Genomic DNA, 16,474 nt, shown 5'->3' with positions numbered 1-16,474 from the left:
TTACGTGAGGATTGGGAAGTCAACGGAGACGAAGACCCAACGTTCCATCGAATGCGCCGTGTAAGCAGACGACGATAACCCAACCAAAAAGAAAAAAAAGAAGAGACAAGTCCTTCGATACCCCGTCAACTACGGGAGCATCCACAAGTCCATGGAATTTGCAGGCTCGATAGAGGCCGAAATAGAGGTCCAGGCCGGTTCAGGATGAGCCCGAATTTTATCTTCATAAAAAAAAAGATCAATTATTAGATTTTTGACCTCAAATATCACTTTTTTTTACATTTTTATTTTTTAACTTATTTATGACTTTACCAAAGTACTTTGAGTATCACTAAGGGGGAACTCGAAATCTTGGCCTGTGCCTATACGGACTTGAAAATTCCGGCCATTTGATCTGGGTCAATCCAGTCTTTTTTGCTCTCCCCTAAAACTAAGTGTCACATGAGACGAATTTTTATATCGTGGGAGCCACTTCTTGATCCTTATAAGAGCAAAATGGTAAATAGTGGGAATCACCTTTCGAACCGATGGGAGCCACCCCTTCAAGTGCGCCCACCCAGGTGTATCAATGGGATTGGTTATGTGGTTTGCATCATCGAATATCATCTAGTATGAAGCTAAACTTTGTCATTTATATGCAGCATGTTGATGCGTCTAGTACGAGGAAATTGAAGAATAAAGGGGTATGGAGAGTTAGTACACGAATTTAGGGAAGAATCAGCAGTTCTAGCTTGATTCAAGCTCGTTTTCATGGAGAATTGCTTTTTAAGTGCTTTTTAAGTACTCATGCTTTGATATAGGTCCAACACATTCATAGAAATAACATAAGTGCCAGCATTCTCGAGATCTTAAGTGATGAAGTTTATATGTTAACATGGATAAAAATAGCATGTAAAAATACCAACATATGCAGATAAAACATTTACATTCGGGTATGCATATGCAAAGCGCGGATATTGTAACCTGTTACAAAAGAAATCAAAACTTCTAGTGTAAAGAGAATAATTTTCTCTTAGAAATAGGAAGTAAATATTTGGAATTTACTTATACCTCGACCAGCAACATCAGTCAAATAATCACAATTGGCCTGTTTGTGGATGAACGTGGCTCACCGGTGACTAGAGCTAGGTCGTAATGTCTCAACTTTGGCCCTAAATAAAATAGAAATTAAGAAAATAAATTTATCAAGATTTTTTTATCTACATATACCGACAAAAAAAGAAGCGATCTTATCAATTATTTTCAATTAAACAATTTTATTGAAATAGATTGAATATAATGTTAACATACGAAGGACGAAGTCAATGATTATTGCTTTTTTAACATGCATGCACAGTTCTACTGATGAATGTTAGAATCAAGAGTTGCTAATGAAATGAATAAAAAAATTATTGTTTCAAGCTTTTTAACAGATCGAACGAGCTTGGACTTGAGCTCTTTTTTCTTATTCCCCAAATGAAAGATCAGACTTATTACGCTGTTATCATAAAAAAAAAAAGTCAGTGTAATTAATTTTTTAATATGAGGAATCGTCCTCGTCTCTCTTGCAGAAAGTGAAAACAACATATCGGTTGTTTCATAATCTAAATGTTTCATAATCTAAATGCAAATCATAGTACACTATTTAATTTAGGTGAATCCAAAGCTCTTGCCTCATAGAATGGGGCATTATTTTGACATTATAGTTCATCATTCGACATACAACTTATTATTGTAATTACATAAGGCTTCTGGCCTACATAGTTCCCGGGAGGATCGTAGTTACAAGTGACCAAAGCACCGCCCGTCGCACATTGGATCTTTGCGCATCCGAGCCTAACCGAGTTGCCCCACACCACCTGAGTGTAATGCCCACAGACCTTTCCCGGTGCGCATGAGTTGGAATTGTAGTCATAGTCGGGCTTTTCCCCGACCCACATGTTCACCGCTCCTGTGCCAGTAAGATTGGGGGAAGCCCATGCAAGGTTCTCCCCATAGGGTCCGCCTGAATGAACGAGTCGCGTGCAGTCGTTGGCATGCTTGTTGGCGTAATCCCTGGCATAGCCAGCCACGCCCTCGTCCCACGCAATCGGGCCCACACTGACCTGAAAGCGGGCCGCATTTTGGGCCGCGACATAGTCTTGGGGCAAGTCCTGGGCGATGGACAAAGGGATCGGCACTATGCTTAGCGCGATGAGGAAAGTAAGACATAGGGGGACTGTCACACAGGAACTCATATTGTGAGAGACCAAAAGAAATTTGACAAAGGATGGATCATAGTTGATTGATGAAGAGATGAGCAAAAGCTAAAGGGTTATTTATAGGATGATCATGAGGAAAAATCTGTGCATGGAAAAGTCAAATGTTCAAACTAGGCCACGATGACCGGAGAGTTGCCCGTCAAATTGATTGATGACTGAATGTCACCTTCATGTGATTATTTTCATTCTCTGTAAAACGTTAGTTTTTTGCTATAGATATTCATTAGACACGTTAGAAGGTAATTTATCTTGAAACTCTTCTCTCTTTCCACGAAAATCCTTTACATATGTCGTCTTGGGTAAATCTCTACTCTTGATTGTATCGTTTGGCCTTTCCACGAAATTGGTTTCGAGTCCAAGTCTATCATGAGTCAAGCAATAAAGGACGAAGCGTCAAGCTCAGGCAGTCAAGTTGATGCATTCTCGATTTTTCTATCTAATGTTTGCACGAAAGCGAGTTTAAAAAATATCGAATACATGAGTATGATGTTTATTTTTGGTTATAATTAGAAATTTCACCATAACTTCCGAAGATATTATATGCTTTGACAAAGCAATAGTTGGTAATTTTTTCAATTCAGTCATAAACCTTTCAACTTCGTCAATTGATACCTAAATATTTTCACGTTTAACTAATTGAGTCTATCCGGTCAATTTTAATTGGAAAATGCTGACGTGGATACCGGCTGTCCTACGTAGTATGACTGATACTGATATGAACAATTTTTATTAATACTTTAATATTTTTTTCCGAATTTTTTTATTATTATTTTTTTATTTTTCCTTTCTTTCCTTTTCCTTTTCCTTTCCTTTCCTTTTCTTTTCTTTTCTTTGTTTTTTATAAACCTTTGGCCGGTGAGGTCGTCGGTTGACCATCGCCAGCCATAGGCGGCTGGGCGAGGGCGCCGCTATCCTCGCTAGCCACAGGCGGCTGGCCGAGAGCGTCATGGTCCTCGCCAGCCACAAGTGAGGGCGTTGAGCCCTTGCCCAGATCCAACCAAGGGTGACGCGCCCCTCGTCGGCCAAAAGAGGAAAGAGCATCCAAAGATCGCCGGGAAAAGTAGGCAATTGATCTTGCACCCGGATTATACAGACATAAATGGAAAAGGAGAGAGAGAGAGAGTCGGAGCCCGACCGTGCAGATGAGTAGGTCAATGGTGGTGGTTGCTTCAGCTAGAGAAAGTAGATTTTTGCCCGAGTAGGTGATGGACACCCTCGCCTGTTGGTCGACGAGGGTTGCGATGCCCTCGCTTGGTCTGGGCTAGAACATTTGGGGGGAAGAGATAGAGCGAGAAAACCGGGGAAAAAGTTGAGCCTATTGTTGGAGTTGGCGAATACTTCGGGGACCCTTGTTTCTCACACCGGGTACGCCCACGTGAGCTTAGGGAAACTGAAGTGTTATCCGACGACATGTGACCCCTGCGTGCGGAATGTGGGGGTTCGGGGGCGCGCCCCGACACGGAACCAATCCGTGCCGGTCAGCGGGCGGGGTTCGAGGCGCGCGCCCGACGGGGGGTTCTGCTGCCGGTCGACGGACGGCCGCCGCCGCTCGCCGGTGAGCGGGCGAGGCGGCGCCCGAAACCTCAACGGGTTTGAGTGGCCCGTATGGTGCGAGATTAAGAGATTTCGTATAGTTTTAGGTTTTGGGCCCGTTTGGGGCACATATATACTTTGCTCGTTTTTCTGATCATTGTAACGAGTTGAGTGGCTGTAAACCGAAAATATAGTGAAATCTCTTTGCAGGACATAGCCCTAATCGAAGGTGAACCTGGGTAAATTCGTGCATCGTCTATTTTCTCTGATTTCTACGTGATCGTTGTGTTTCGATTCTCGCTACATCCCTTCTCCTATGAGCTTCCGTTTCTCTTGGGTTTGCTCTGTTTCTGGAGATGGAGGTATGAGAAATCTAGCAGAGAGAGAGAGAGAGAGGAACTTCAACTTCACGGGCTCTTCCTTGCGTAATTTTCTTGATTCTCTGGTGCTCAAAGCATGGCCTCTTTGACTGTACTATTGATATCCCCCCTCTCGTCCTTCATTCTCTGACACTTACGGTGCTTATGGAATCCATTCTGGAGCAGAAATTCTGCTCCAGAATGCATTCCGAAACAGAAATGCGTTTGTTAAAAAAATTTTGGAATGCATTCTGGAGCAATTTTTGCATTCTGGAATAAAAAAGCGTTTGGTAAAACTTCATTCTTTTTTTTGCTCTAGAATGAATTTTTGCTTCCAGAATGAGTTTTGGCCCAAAAAAGAGAAGCTACTTTTTGTAGCTTCTCTCTTCCAGAATGCATTCTAGCCCAAATTTCCTTTTTTACAAGAAATAAACAATTTCAAAAAATGAAAAAATCAAAAATTTCAAAATTTCACAAAATGGCTTAGAATACGGCCATCCACTTTGAGTGAAATTTAAATATTTTGAGGTGCCAAAAAAAATCAAAAAATCAAAAATTTCAAAATTTCACAGAATGGCTTAGAATACTTGCGGTTACCCACTTTCAGTGGAATTTAAATTTTTTTAGGTGCCCAAAAAAATAAAAAAAAAAAATCAAAAACTTCAAAATTTTACAAAATGGCTTTGAATATCTGTGGCCACTCACTTTGAGTAAAATTTAAATTTTTTGAGGTGCCAAAAAAAATCAAAAAATATAAAATAAAAAATTTTACAGAATGATTTAGAATACCTGTGGCCATCCACTTTGAGTGAAATTTAAATTTTTTTAGGTGCAAAAAAAATCAAAAAATCAAAAATTTCAAAACTTCACAGAATGGCTTAGAATACTTGTGGCCACCCACTTTGAGTGAAATTTAAATTTTTTCATATGCCCAAAAAAATAAAAAAATTTCAAAACTTCATAGAATGGCTTAGAATACCCGTGGCCACCCATTTTGAGTGAAATTTAAATTTTTCGAGGTGCCCAAAAAAATAAAAAAATCAAAAACTTCAAAACTTCACATAATAGCTTAGAATACCTGTGGCCATCCACTTTGAGTGAAATTTAAATTTTTTGAGGTGCCCAAAAAAAATAAAAAATTTCAAAACTTCACAAAATGGCTTAAAATACCTGTGGCCACCTACTTTGAGTGAAATTTAAATTTTTTGAGGTGCCCAAAAAAAAGAAAAATAATAAAAAAATAAAAATTTTCAAAATTTCACAAAATGGCTTAAAATACATGTGGCCACCCACTTTGAGTGAAATTTAAATTTTTTGAGGTGCCCAAAAAATAAAAAAAAATAAAAAATTTCAAAACTTCACAGAATGGCTTAGAATATCTGTAGCCACCACTTTGAGTAAAATTTAAATTTTTGAGGTGCTTAAAAAAAATAAAAAAAAAAAAATAAAAAAATTCAAAACTTCACAAAATGGGCTTAGAATACCTGTGTACCACCACTTTGAGTGAAATTTAAAATTTTTTAGGTGCCAAAAAAAAATTAAAAAAAATCAAAAATTTCAAAACTTTACAGAATGGCTTATAATACATGTGGCCACCCACTTTGAGTAAAATTTAAATTTTTTTAGGTGCAAAAAAAATCAACAAATCAAAATATATTTCTGTTCCAAAAATCAATTTCTGGAGCAGAATTAGTCATGTTTTACCAAACAGATTTCTCCTCCAGAAATTAATTTCTGGCAAGAATTCCAGAAATCAATTTCTGGCAAGAATTTGATTTCTGGAGCAGAATGGTTACCATTCGCACCCTTAGCTTCAAAAAGAAAAAAAAGCCACGAACTTTCTGCAATTTGGTGGAGCATAAAGGCGATCCTGCTTGTGCCCATTTGAATTCACGGCTGTTCTTGCCTGAAGTCTACAAATCTTTTCAGGTCTCTCCCTCTCTCTCTCTCTCCAAATATCTTTTTTCAATCCTTCTTTTTCATTTATAATTATGTGAGGGTCTTTGTTTCTTGGTGTTTCTTCTTTGCAGATTGAGCTGTTGTTGGGGCCGTATGCATAGAGAGAGCAGATTTTTCTCAGAGAGAAGCTTTTTTAATGGCGGAACTTAGTTCTTTCTCTTTACCATCTCCCGGAAATAATTACAAGAAAGTCACCGGATCATCTTTTTTCAGCTTGCCAAGGCTATTCACTAGCTTCACTGTGAAGGGTTCTCTGAAACCGACACTGCGATTAGTCCCACTTCAGTTCTTGACACCAAACCATTCTCATTCTCGACCATCAGAAACTACTTCTGGTCTGATAACACCAGCACTTCGTCTTCTTCACCCAGAAACACAGACACAGAGCACAAGCGCTCTTACTGGGAAAAGAAGAAGATAGAATCAGTAGGAATTGGCCTAGGCATTGTTGATGCTCTGAAAGACGAGAGCTTTGACCCGAAGCAACCTAAACCCGAGACCCGGCCTGTCGTCATCTTCGGATCGAAGCTCAAGATCCAAGTCCCTTCCCTGCCATTCTCTGTCCCTCCCAACCCCGAGTCGGCGAGCCCAAGGTCTCCACCCAATTTTGGGATCAAATCGAGGAATTCCCAGCTTGGTTTTGCATCACCGCGCATTTCGCGGTCCCCAGATACGAAATCCCGTTCCGGGTCATCCTCCAATTCGCGTGGCCTGGGTGTGCCCGGCTCGCCCCAGATTTTGAGTGCCAGTGAGATGGAGCTCTCGGAGGACTACACTTGCGTGATCTCCCATGGCCCGAACCCGAAGACAACGCATATATTCGACGATTGCATTGTCGAGAGCTGCTGTGGTGTTTTTGGGGTTGCCTCTGATTTGAAGGAGAATGGATTTTTGAGTGATGAGCAGAGTAGTGGTTCTTTGTCACAGAGTTTTCTTAGCTTCTGTTGCACCTGCAAGAAGAATCTTGGGCAGGGAAGTGACATTTATATGTACAGGTTAGTTCAAACTTTCAAGTTCTGCAATTTTGTTGGGGCATCATTTTGAGTGATTTTTGAGTGTGATCTATTGAATTTGAGCACTTTTTGGACACTTTTGCGATGAATGTGGAAAGAGAGCACGTGCAACTGAGAATCCCTTTCCAAATATGGTAACCAAGTTTACTTCATGTAGCTTCCTTCTACAATTGAAAATTCTTGTGATTCTGAAACCTTTTTAATAAGAAAATAAAGTTTCCTGCCACATGAATTTGAATTTTCCCTAATCCTGTCATACAAGAAGAAGCTGAGACTTTCAATTGCAACTTCGATCACTGCAGTTCTATTAGATTCACCTCTGGTAGGAAGATGGATCAATAGATACAAGTTCATGTTGTGATTCTAGCTCTATTTTATTGTATTTTTTTATTATCATAAGGTGGTTTACTCAATACCTAGGATTTCATATCACTTTGCTCTGGTACCTCATTCTGGTCACAATTATTTGTATAGAGTGATTCGATGAACCAAAAAAAGGCACATCAATTTGTTTGCACCATTTATCTCCGAATCTTTTAGCTCATAGAGATTTGCATTTTCACCATTTTCAGGGGAGAGAAAGCTTTCTGTAGTGGAGAGTGCCGGTACCAGGAGATTCTCTTGGAAGAGGGGATGGGAAAATCAGAACCAGATGAATATGGCTTTTCTTGATATTGAGTGATAATCACCTTGCTTCAAAACAGAGCCTAGAAGAAACCAGCTTCACAAGGATAGATTAATCATTCTTAACATAAATCTTTAGAGGCAGAGAGAGAGAGAGATAGACTGAACTTTCTATTGTATTGAATGGGTTGAAGCTTGATATTCTAGCCTTCGTGGCTGTTTCTGCTACTGCTGCTTCTCTTAGCAATCTTTTTTGCTTTCATTTCCCATTTTTCTCTACTCATAATTTTTCTTGTACAATTGATTTCAATGAAGTGATGATTTAGGAGATTGCTAATCTGGTGCTTTGGTCCAAAAAGCTTTTCTTGTTTGCATAGTGGTGCTCATAATGATGATAGGGTGACTGAAATTTTCCCCATTATCTTCCCCCAGAATAATTTATTGCTGCAAATCATCTTCTGGGCACATAAGGACAGATTACACCATTTGACGCAGAATCTTGCAGTTCTTTTTCCTTGCCTGTGAGGCTGTGATCCTCCTGATCATACCCCACTTTGACAAGTTTTTGTCGCCTTCATCAATTTACTATTAGTCTAATGCAAGTTGGATGATCTTGATGATAGCTCATTGATGCAGGAATGATTGTTTATTGTATTATTAGTATTATTATATGGTTGGAATCTTGAGGGGCTATTTCTTTTCAATTTTCTCAGGTACTCCCGTATTGAAAACCCCACCATTTGGTAAAATATGTTTCAAGTCCCGCACCAGATTGTGATGCTGTACATTCTTCGAATTATTCATATTCTGCAACAAAGTATTATTCAATTTCAAAATGCTGCTTGAATCTGACCCAGTCGATTGTCATAGTAGAGCTGCCCTACAAGCTCGACGATTAGTTTGAAGCTGGGGAAGAAAACGATTTGAGTTCTCTTTTGCATGTTTAGACAAAGTGAAAAGAAAAGTATATTCAATCACAAAATTTGGTGATTATCATTTAAGGAAAAAAATGGGGAGTAAGGTGTACTAATGATTGTAGCATTAGGCAAATATAGATCATCACATTCTTACTTCTTCTCTTTTTTTTTGAATAATTTATGACACAAGTATGGAAATCCATATGCTTAGAGACCCATGGACATCTTGCAAGCCCTATGAACTAGTTTAATACAGACCTTTGATCTATGCATGTGGCCCTTATCTAGAGCCATTAAAAAGCAGTTGATGGGATTCGAATGAATGACCTTCAATTCTTGAGTTGGAAATCCCCCAACGTCCCAACAAACCATACCAATCTTGTGAGATCATTAACTCACTAACTTGAAAATATCAACTCTAAATTAACATAATCACTATTCAAATTAGTTCATAATTATACGCTAGAGGCTAAGCATGCACTATGCACGTGAATGAAGGAAGATTATTATGTGTTAAAAGTATTGGTAGATATTAAAGGAAGTGGATGAAGGGGTGCTTAATGAAAGATTACATGTGATCTAGTTGGTATTTCAGTATCTTGAAGATTAGTTGTGTCATTTCAGGCTGTTGCCCAGATTTACTTTCCCAAAAAAAGTGAAAACATTATTTTTCTTATCCAATTGCTTTGAGGAAATATATGAACTAATAATACCTTGTTCAGATCAAGTTCTATCTTCCTTGTGATCCATATATTATACCATACAACATTCTAATAGAAAAAGACACTATCCCAAAAGGTTTTGGGCAATTTGATGCATATTGTGAAAGTTATGGTGTGATGACATAAAATAAACTTTGAGAAGCAAATCAATTGAAGAGATTAATTTTCAACGGACAATCTATATTTCTTCCTTTTCAATCATACTGAACGTGAGAAAGTTGGTATGTTTTGGTATGTTTTTCTTTTCATATAGAAGCAAGTTGAGAATTTCTTGCTATAAGTAATAACCAACTCCAAAATGATTCAATCACAAATATAAAAAAAATGTATTGAAAAACAAAGTAAAAGCTCCAAATTTTACCTTTAATTCCATGGCTTTGCTCATCGCCATCATCATTAATCTGTACAATTTGAATCACGTTGTCAATTGTATGGGAGAATTATCAACTTGAAGAATAACATATGGCATGAGATTAACATGAGAAAACTAAATCCGACCCCCAAAAAAAAACATTAGAAAACTAAAGAATCTGGAAAGGAACGATCAATTACTCCTGAATAAAAATTATCTTTCATGCATAATAAATAACTATAAGAGTTATCAGACGAACAAAATTACATGCATACCCACCCAACAGCAACCAAAAGTGAACAAACAAGACAAGCATCGAGATACTTCACTTTCCTACTCTTAGAAATTAGTGACCCTTTCGATGTTTTTTTTTCCCGCTGAATAAATGTTATGATCATGTTAAGCCACAAATGAGGGAGAAACCTAATCACTGGTGATTGTGATTTATTGGTACGGGCTGATATTCTACAAAAGTGAGGTCACGAGATCGAAATCATTTATGATGGTAGTGCATGTATCTCGTTATGTGCAATTGGTTCTAGGCCTTTGGCACCCTCGTGGAGTTAAACAATGACGGGAGTTGCCTACTTCCAAAGAATGGGTCGTGGGTGTTGCTGAATGACGACCTTCTCGGGATAAAAAGCATCTCATAACAAACATTGCTTTGAATGTTGTCAAGAGATGGAGCCGGTATTTGTTGACACCTGAATTTTAGTCAACAATTCGAACTTTCATCATTATAAAAGGTACAAAAGATAGAGAATAACAAGATAATGACAAAAACAAATAAATAAGTAATGAACAAATCAACAAATAAAAAGAGGGCTTAATTTGGTCTTAGTCTGGTTTACGCAGCCCACGAAAGCTATCCTCATAGCAGTCCGGCCCAAATCCACCAACATCAGAAATGGTCCACTGGATATGAAAGAACCCATCACATAAATAAGCCCAAAAAATCAAGCCCATAAACTCATAACTGCAGACCACCCTCGGCCCATCAAACAAGCTCAGGCCCCCACCCCTCTCTCTCTCTCTCTATCTCTTGCTCTCTCAAGATGATCGATGCAGATGTAAAGTGCCCTAGAAGTTTTAAGGATAATTGAGTTTTAAAACTTTCAAAAAAATGTAATCCAGTCTTTAAACTTGTCACAAAACTGCATTTGAGTCCTAAAACTTTTAAAAAATGCAATCAATTTCTAAAACTTTCAAAAAGCACAAATAAATCCTAAAACTTTTCAAATTGGTCCAATCAAATCCTTCCATTGATTGCACTTGAAAAATTTTAGGACTCAATTGCATTTTTAAAAAGTTTTAGGACTCGATTGTACTTTTGCGATAAGGCTTTTAATGCTTGATGGATTTTTGAAGGCTGAGTCACACGCTCGAAACGGAATCCGTTTTGAACTCTCAACAGAATCTGTTTTGGGCTCGCAACAGCAAAACAGGATGGGGGCATAAGGAAGCGAAACAAACTCTCTCCATGAGAAACTCTCTTTGCTCTCTCTTTCACGAAGCTCTCCACTAATTCTCTCTCTGATCTCTGATCTCTACCTCGATGGAAGCAAAGCCGATCGAAGCTTCATCATTCATACACGCATGACCGCCTTCGTTGTTCGCCATCTCCGACCATCGACGGCTACCATCGAGTTTCCATTGACAGCCACCTCAAAGCTCGGCCACCACGTCCAGAAAAAAGAAAAAGGCGAAGGCAAACTAATCTATGCCCTGCGATCCGTTAGGTACGTTTTTCTGGTTTAAGTTTTATCGTGATTAGCTTTTGATGTCAGTGAAGCTTGTAGGAAATAAACAGGGAGGGGAGAGTTTCCATTGTTCTGAAGATACGCACGCATGTTTAACATGATTACTTAGGTAGTGCTCATGGAATGCAATGATTTCTGGGTGTTAGAATGGGAGATGTCGCTGAAATTTGTCTGCTATGAGTTACGTGGGAAGTAAAGATGGATTCCGTGACTGTCTGTAATCTCCTCGTTATTTTCGCTTAGTTTGATGCGGTATTTGATTGGAACCATAATTCATCTATACATCATTAAGCATGGGCAGAAACTTAGATTTGTTTGCAGATAATGTTCTCTAACAAACAAACATGCATGCCAAGTTCAGCAACTTAGGAGATGCCTATTTGAGCGTGTGGTAATAAAAGACGTAGTCTCGTGGAACTCAATCGTTGCCACATATGAACAGAACAATGATCCAATTACTTCATGATTGTTATCTGAAGAGACATAGAGCAATTGGACAGTAATTAGATTAGTTTTGAGTTTTGATCAACTAAATTATTCGCAGGGTGGCAAGTCTCTTCGTCATTTCACTCCGAGCAAGAGTTGGCTTTCAAAAGGCGCGATACTTGGAAATGCAGTAGTGGACATGTTGTGCTCAGAATAGTCATGTAAGTGAAGCAAATTCAAGCATAAACTGATGTGGGGGAGCAAATTGGCCTGAAGGAAATTATGATGGAAGATCAAGAAAATAGAGAGAGAGAGGATGCATGGATCCAATGTACGACTAAATGGAGGTGCATTTAGTCTATCTGGGTTAGAACATTTGGGTCACAGAGCTTTTGCATCTTCATTGCTGTTCCTTCCTCTAGCCTCTGCAAAGCTGCTCGAAGAGCCTGCAACTCACATTTTTCGAGGGAAAATCAGACATCCTTGTGCTTTCTAGGTTTTGTTTTAGCAATGCTCGTTAAAAATGATGGTGGCCTGTGAATTACGATTATTTATGAGCTACATAGCGAGTAGATAAAGTTAAAAAGCGATAGAACGAATATGTTACTTTACTAGAGTCGAGTTAGAGAGAAGGAAGTAGCTCGACCTTAACCAACATAAGAGGTATGAAGTTTTTGGTTCAATAGGACCAGAAAGGGAAAGTGCAGACAGGAGTCGCCAACTGCACTTTTTATTGTGTGACATTAGGATATCCTAATTCAAATCATTTGAGTCGGGATTTTGGGCTAAAATGCCTTTGTCCTTCGTAGCCGTCCATTTCAATAGTGCCATTTTAAAAAAAGACCGGGAAAATTTTCTTTCATCGGATCTCCCTTCGTGAATTAACCCTCAAAGATGGCAAAAGCGTAGGAGCTCCTTTTTCCATTTTCTTAGTGCTGGGAATCGAGATTGACTGGTTGTCCATCTAGGTGAGTATTGAACAGGGTATCTTTCCACCACTTGTGAAAGCATTCCTTCCTGCACTCATTCACTTAGCTTGGTATTGGCAAATAATCGTAATTCACAGGCCACCCTCATTTTTAGCGAGCATTGCTTAAAGCAAAACCTATAAAGCGGAAGGATGTCCGATTTTCCCGCGGAAAATGTGAGGTGCAAGCTCTTTGAGCAGCTTTGCAAAGGCTAGAGGAAGGAGATAGCAATGAAGATGCAAAAGCTGTATGTGACCTAAATGTTCTAACCCAGATAATTAAGTGAAAGATTCAGCACCTTCACATTTTATTATCTATACTCATATTTGAGGTTATTCTTGTATTCTATTTTCAATTCGAGATGAAGTCTCCCTCTAATGTCTGGTGTAATTTGCACTGCTGCTTGATTGAAACATTGCTTTCCGGCTGCACTCATGGTTTTCACTTAAGTGGAAAGAATAACTAGGCTTTTAAGTTATCAAAAGCATTGGTTCTATTTGTGGCCTAATGTGAGCTCAGACTGTAGAATAAGCTTCTTACCTTTGATCTGTTCCTTTATTTTTTAGCACTGCTTGCATTTCATCTTTATTTTTTTTTTACTTTATTTATTTATACTCGATGTCAAAAACTTAGACTCATCCTTCCATGAGCTCCAATCAAGTTTAAATCTCACATCTGCACCTTGTACAAAAGTAGAGACATATTTATTATTCACAAAAAAATGATTATCCAGTAAGCTATTCAATTCAAATTTCTCTGGAAAATTTTAACGAACACCTGTCGGGCTAATTATAGCAACTACTGCCAATACATATAACTACGAGTCTAGCCATCTCCATATGATCAATCTCATAAAACAAATTGCTCGCCCGTCAGTGCAAGAGCAATCTGTGGTAAGATTTTTCTCTCCTCATTATGCAAGAAAGATCAAATGCCACTCAATAGAAAAATAACCAGCTTATACCTTTGTCTCAAGTATGTGCACATCATGCTAATAATCTTCTGGAAGAAAACACGGTCAAAATTTAAGAACCGTCTTAGTCGGTAAATAGACGAAACACAAAGTCATATAGCTAAGAAACCGAAAATCCTTCAAAGATATCGTGTTGCAGCATTTAATTATCTCCATCGTGCTTCCTATGTTTACTAATGATAAAGCGCGTGACCAGCAAGTTCGAAAAGAAAGGAACTTCAAATCGATGAAGTCGAGAGAGGGGCCAAAACCAATTCCCAAGTCAGTCTGCAAATGCTAATTTTTGTTCATGAAACAGATTTGGTTGAGCAATATCGAACCAAAAAAGAAACGGGTATTGAAATAACAAATCCAGCCAACCTCTTGAAATCGATTCAACAACTCAAAAAGAGGGACTTGGCTAGTTAGGCAGACGATGTCAAGCTGGCATCAATCATCTTTACATCCACTCATCAACTGAACTGGATGATCCTAACCAAATTTCTCTGAAATAGGCCGCCTAATGGCTAAAATGAGGACTTGTCTCTTGATTATTTCCCTCGCTCACTCGCTAGAGAAGCACTGGATTATATTATTCTTGTGAGAATGAGTTGTACAGATGAGGGAAGGAGACCCCTTTATATACAAGTACGGGACTGACCATATCTGTAGATCTCTCTCCAATCTTATGGTGAAGATCGTATCTCCCAAACTACCAACTACCTCAATTTATTACGGGAGGGTACAATTACAGTATCATCCGCTCTCAGGATTATTCTAGAATATTCGAGAAAATCCTAGGAGTTAGAATCCTCGAGGTTCGCCTACTTGTTCGTGGAAATGTCATAGTCATTTGTTCAAAACCCTCGTGAACGATTCAAATCTCTAGCCGTGACACAATCGATGAACAAGTGATATCACCAACCAAAAATTTAACGATAAGAAATCGTGCCACCTCGAGAATCGACAGCATGCAATCGGAATTTGCAGGAGCTCGATTGGATTGAACCTCTGAACCACAATCATCTTACACCAAGATAAGGCAACCGGCTGGGTAAGTAAGACCAAAAGAAAAAACTAAATGGAGCAACAACTGATCCATTACTAATCAAGAAAAGGGGGAAACAAACTAAATACCAAACATTCAACTAAATCGAATAGGTCCATCGTAAGAAATAAATGAACTGACATTAGGTAAATCAAGAAATCACTACTATATCTGGTGGCAACTTCTTGTAACAGCAAACTAGAGGGACTCCGTTTTTTCATTTTTTTTGTTGCTTAAAATAGTTTGTCTTAGACTCTTATGTCCATACTATTTTCGTACTTCGACTTTTTAAATTAATTTTTTTAATTTGATTTTCTGATTGACCGAAGTGATTTCCTTTGACAAGCATTTTTTACCACTCGAAATAGTGAAAAATGAAAATGACAATTTTCTATTAAAATATTTTTCTCCAATCGAACAAAATCCTAGAAGACGAACGTTTCAAAACTCAGTCGTGAAATAATGCAGGGTCACATCCCTCCGGATTTTCATTATATTACAGATCATCCTCTTAGAACCATAACTTTTTATGAATTCATTTTAGCCTCAATCATATAGTTACTATGATTATATGCAAGCATGGTATAACTTTTTACATCAACAATTTTTTTTTATCATTCATGTTTTTTCTTCTCTGATGAAAATTTTCAAAAAACGAGTCCTATTTGGTTCAAAGACTGGTTTAATCTAATTTGGTCCAGGTTCTCATAATTTACCTCCAGATGTTTCAAATGGATACAATTACTTCCTCCCGAAAAGTTCAAGAACCTCTTCATCTTCACGTGTTAGGTACTTTTAAGAGATGAAGACGATTGTTCACGTGTTAGATACTGTTCAGTAGACCATGACATGCTCTACTGTTAAAAGACAATTGAAAAATTAAATTTGCAAATGAAGAAGCGTTATGGTTCGCTGCAAATCCTACTCGGTCAAAGTTGCAGACTACCAGAACAAACTCAATTTTTCCTCAACAAAAGTCAACATCAAGCTCAACTTGCAGCCGCTCCAGATGAAAAGTCTCTGCTAAAAGTAGGTCGTGAGACAATGTCTCAAGCAGGGACTGACGATGAAGTGGAGAACAGTTTTGCGCCCCAACATGAAGATGATTGTTATGGCATAAACCTCATGAAGCAAGCAATAATTTTATCATGTAACAGAAGTGTCCAATAATAGAATTCATGCAACAGTATTCCTCAATGTTGTATATCATGAAGCCATAGTAGCAAGTTTCCTCTTTGGATAAAATTTCCTTCATCTGCTCAAACTCAATATATATCTTTAACATGTGAGGTCACGAGATCGAAACCATTTGCGATGGTAGTGCATGCATCTCGTTGCGTCACAATGGTTCTGGACCTTTGGCACCTTGATGGGGTAATTGTGATGGGGTTTGCCTACTTCAATGAATTGGTCATGAGTGGTGCTAAGTGACGACTTTCTCGGAATAAGAATATCTCATTGCAGACGCAAATCTTCAAAGCAACATCCAGAGGGAAGCCACGGCTATCGATCCTCCCTCCCTTCCGCCTCCTGCACAGGAAATATAATATGTAGGTCTGCTAAAAATGTTGTCAAGAGATGGAGTAGGTATTTGAATAAAA

At 38.5% G+C, this 16,474-nt stretch overlaps 2 protein-coding genes and 1 pseudogene across 2 annotated transcripts in view; 1 reads left to right on the top strand and 2 right to left on the bottom strand.

Moving 5' to 3' along the window:
* Positions 1–16,474, bottom strand: part of LOC115666275 (putative disease resistance protein At3g14460) — a 74,634-nt gene that overhangs the window by 44,622 nt on the left and 13,538 nt on the right. The gene's annotated exons all lie outside the window — the stretch shown is intronic.
* LOC115667903 (pathogenesis-related protein 1-like) lies at positions 1,670–2,244 on the bottom strand. Its single transcript, XM_030589432.2, has one exon. The coding sequence runs from the start codon at positions 2,214–2,216 to the stop codon at positions 1,680–1,682; it is 537 nt and encodes a 178-aa protein (XP_030445292.1). The 5' UTR covers positions 2,217–2,244; the 3' UTR covers positions 1,670–1,679.
* On the top strand, positions 4,093–8,065 carry LOC130140205 (FCS-Like Zinc finger 8-like; annotated as a pseudogene).

Source organism: Syzygium oleosum, unplaced genomic scaffold, assembly GCF_021117445.2.
Source record: "Syzygium oleosum isolate NSW1041296 unplaced genomic scaffold, Sole_v2.1 Sole_v2.17, whole genome shotgun sequence".
Classification (NCBI taxonomy): domain Eukaryota; kingdom Viridiplantae; phylum Streptophyta; class Magnoliopsida; order Myrtales; family Myrtaceae; genus Syzygium; species Syzygium oleosum.
The sequence above is the reverse complement of the archived record's forward strand: the minus strand, read 5'-3'. Positions and strand labels throughout refer to the sequence as shown.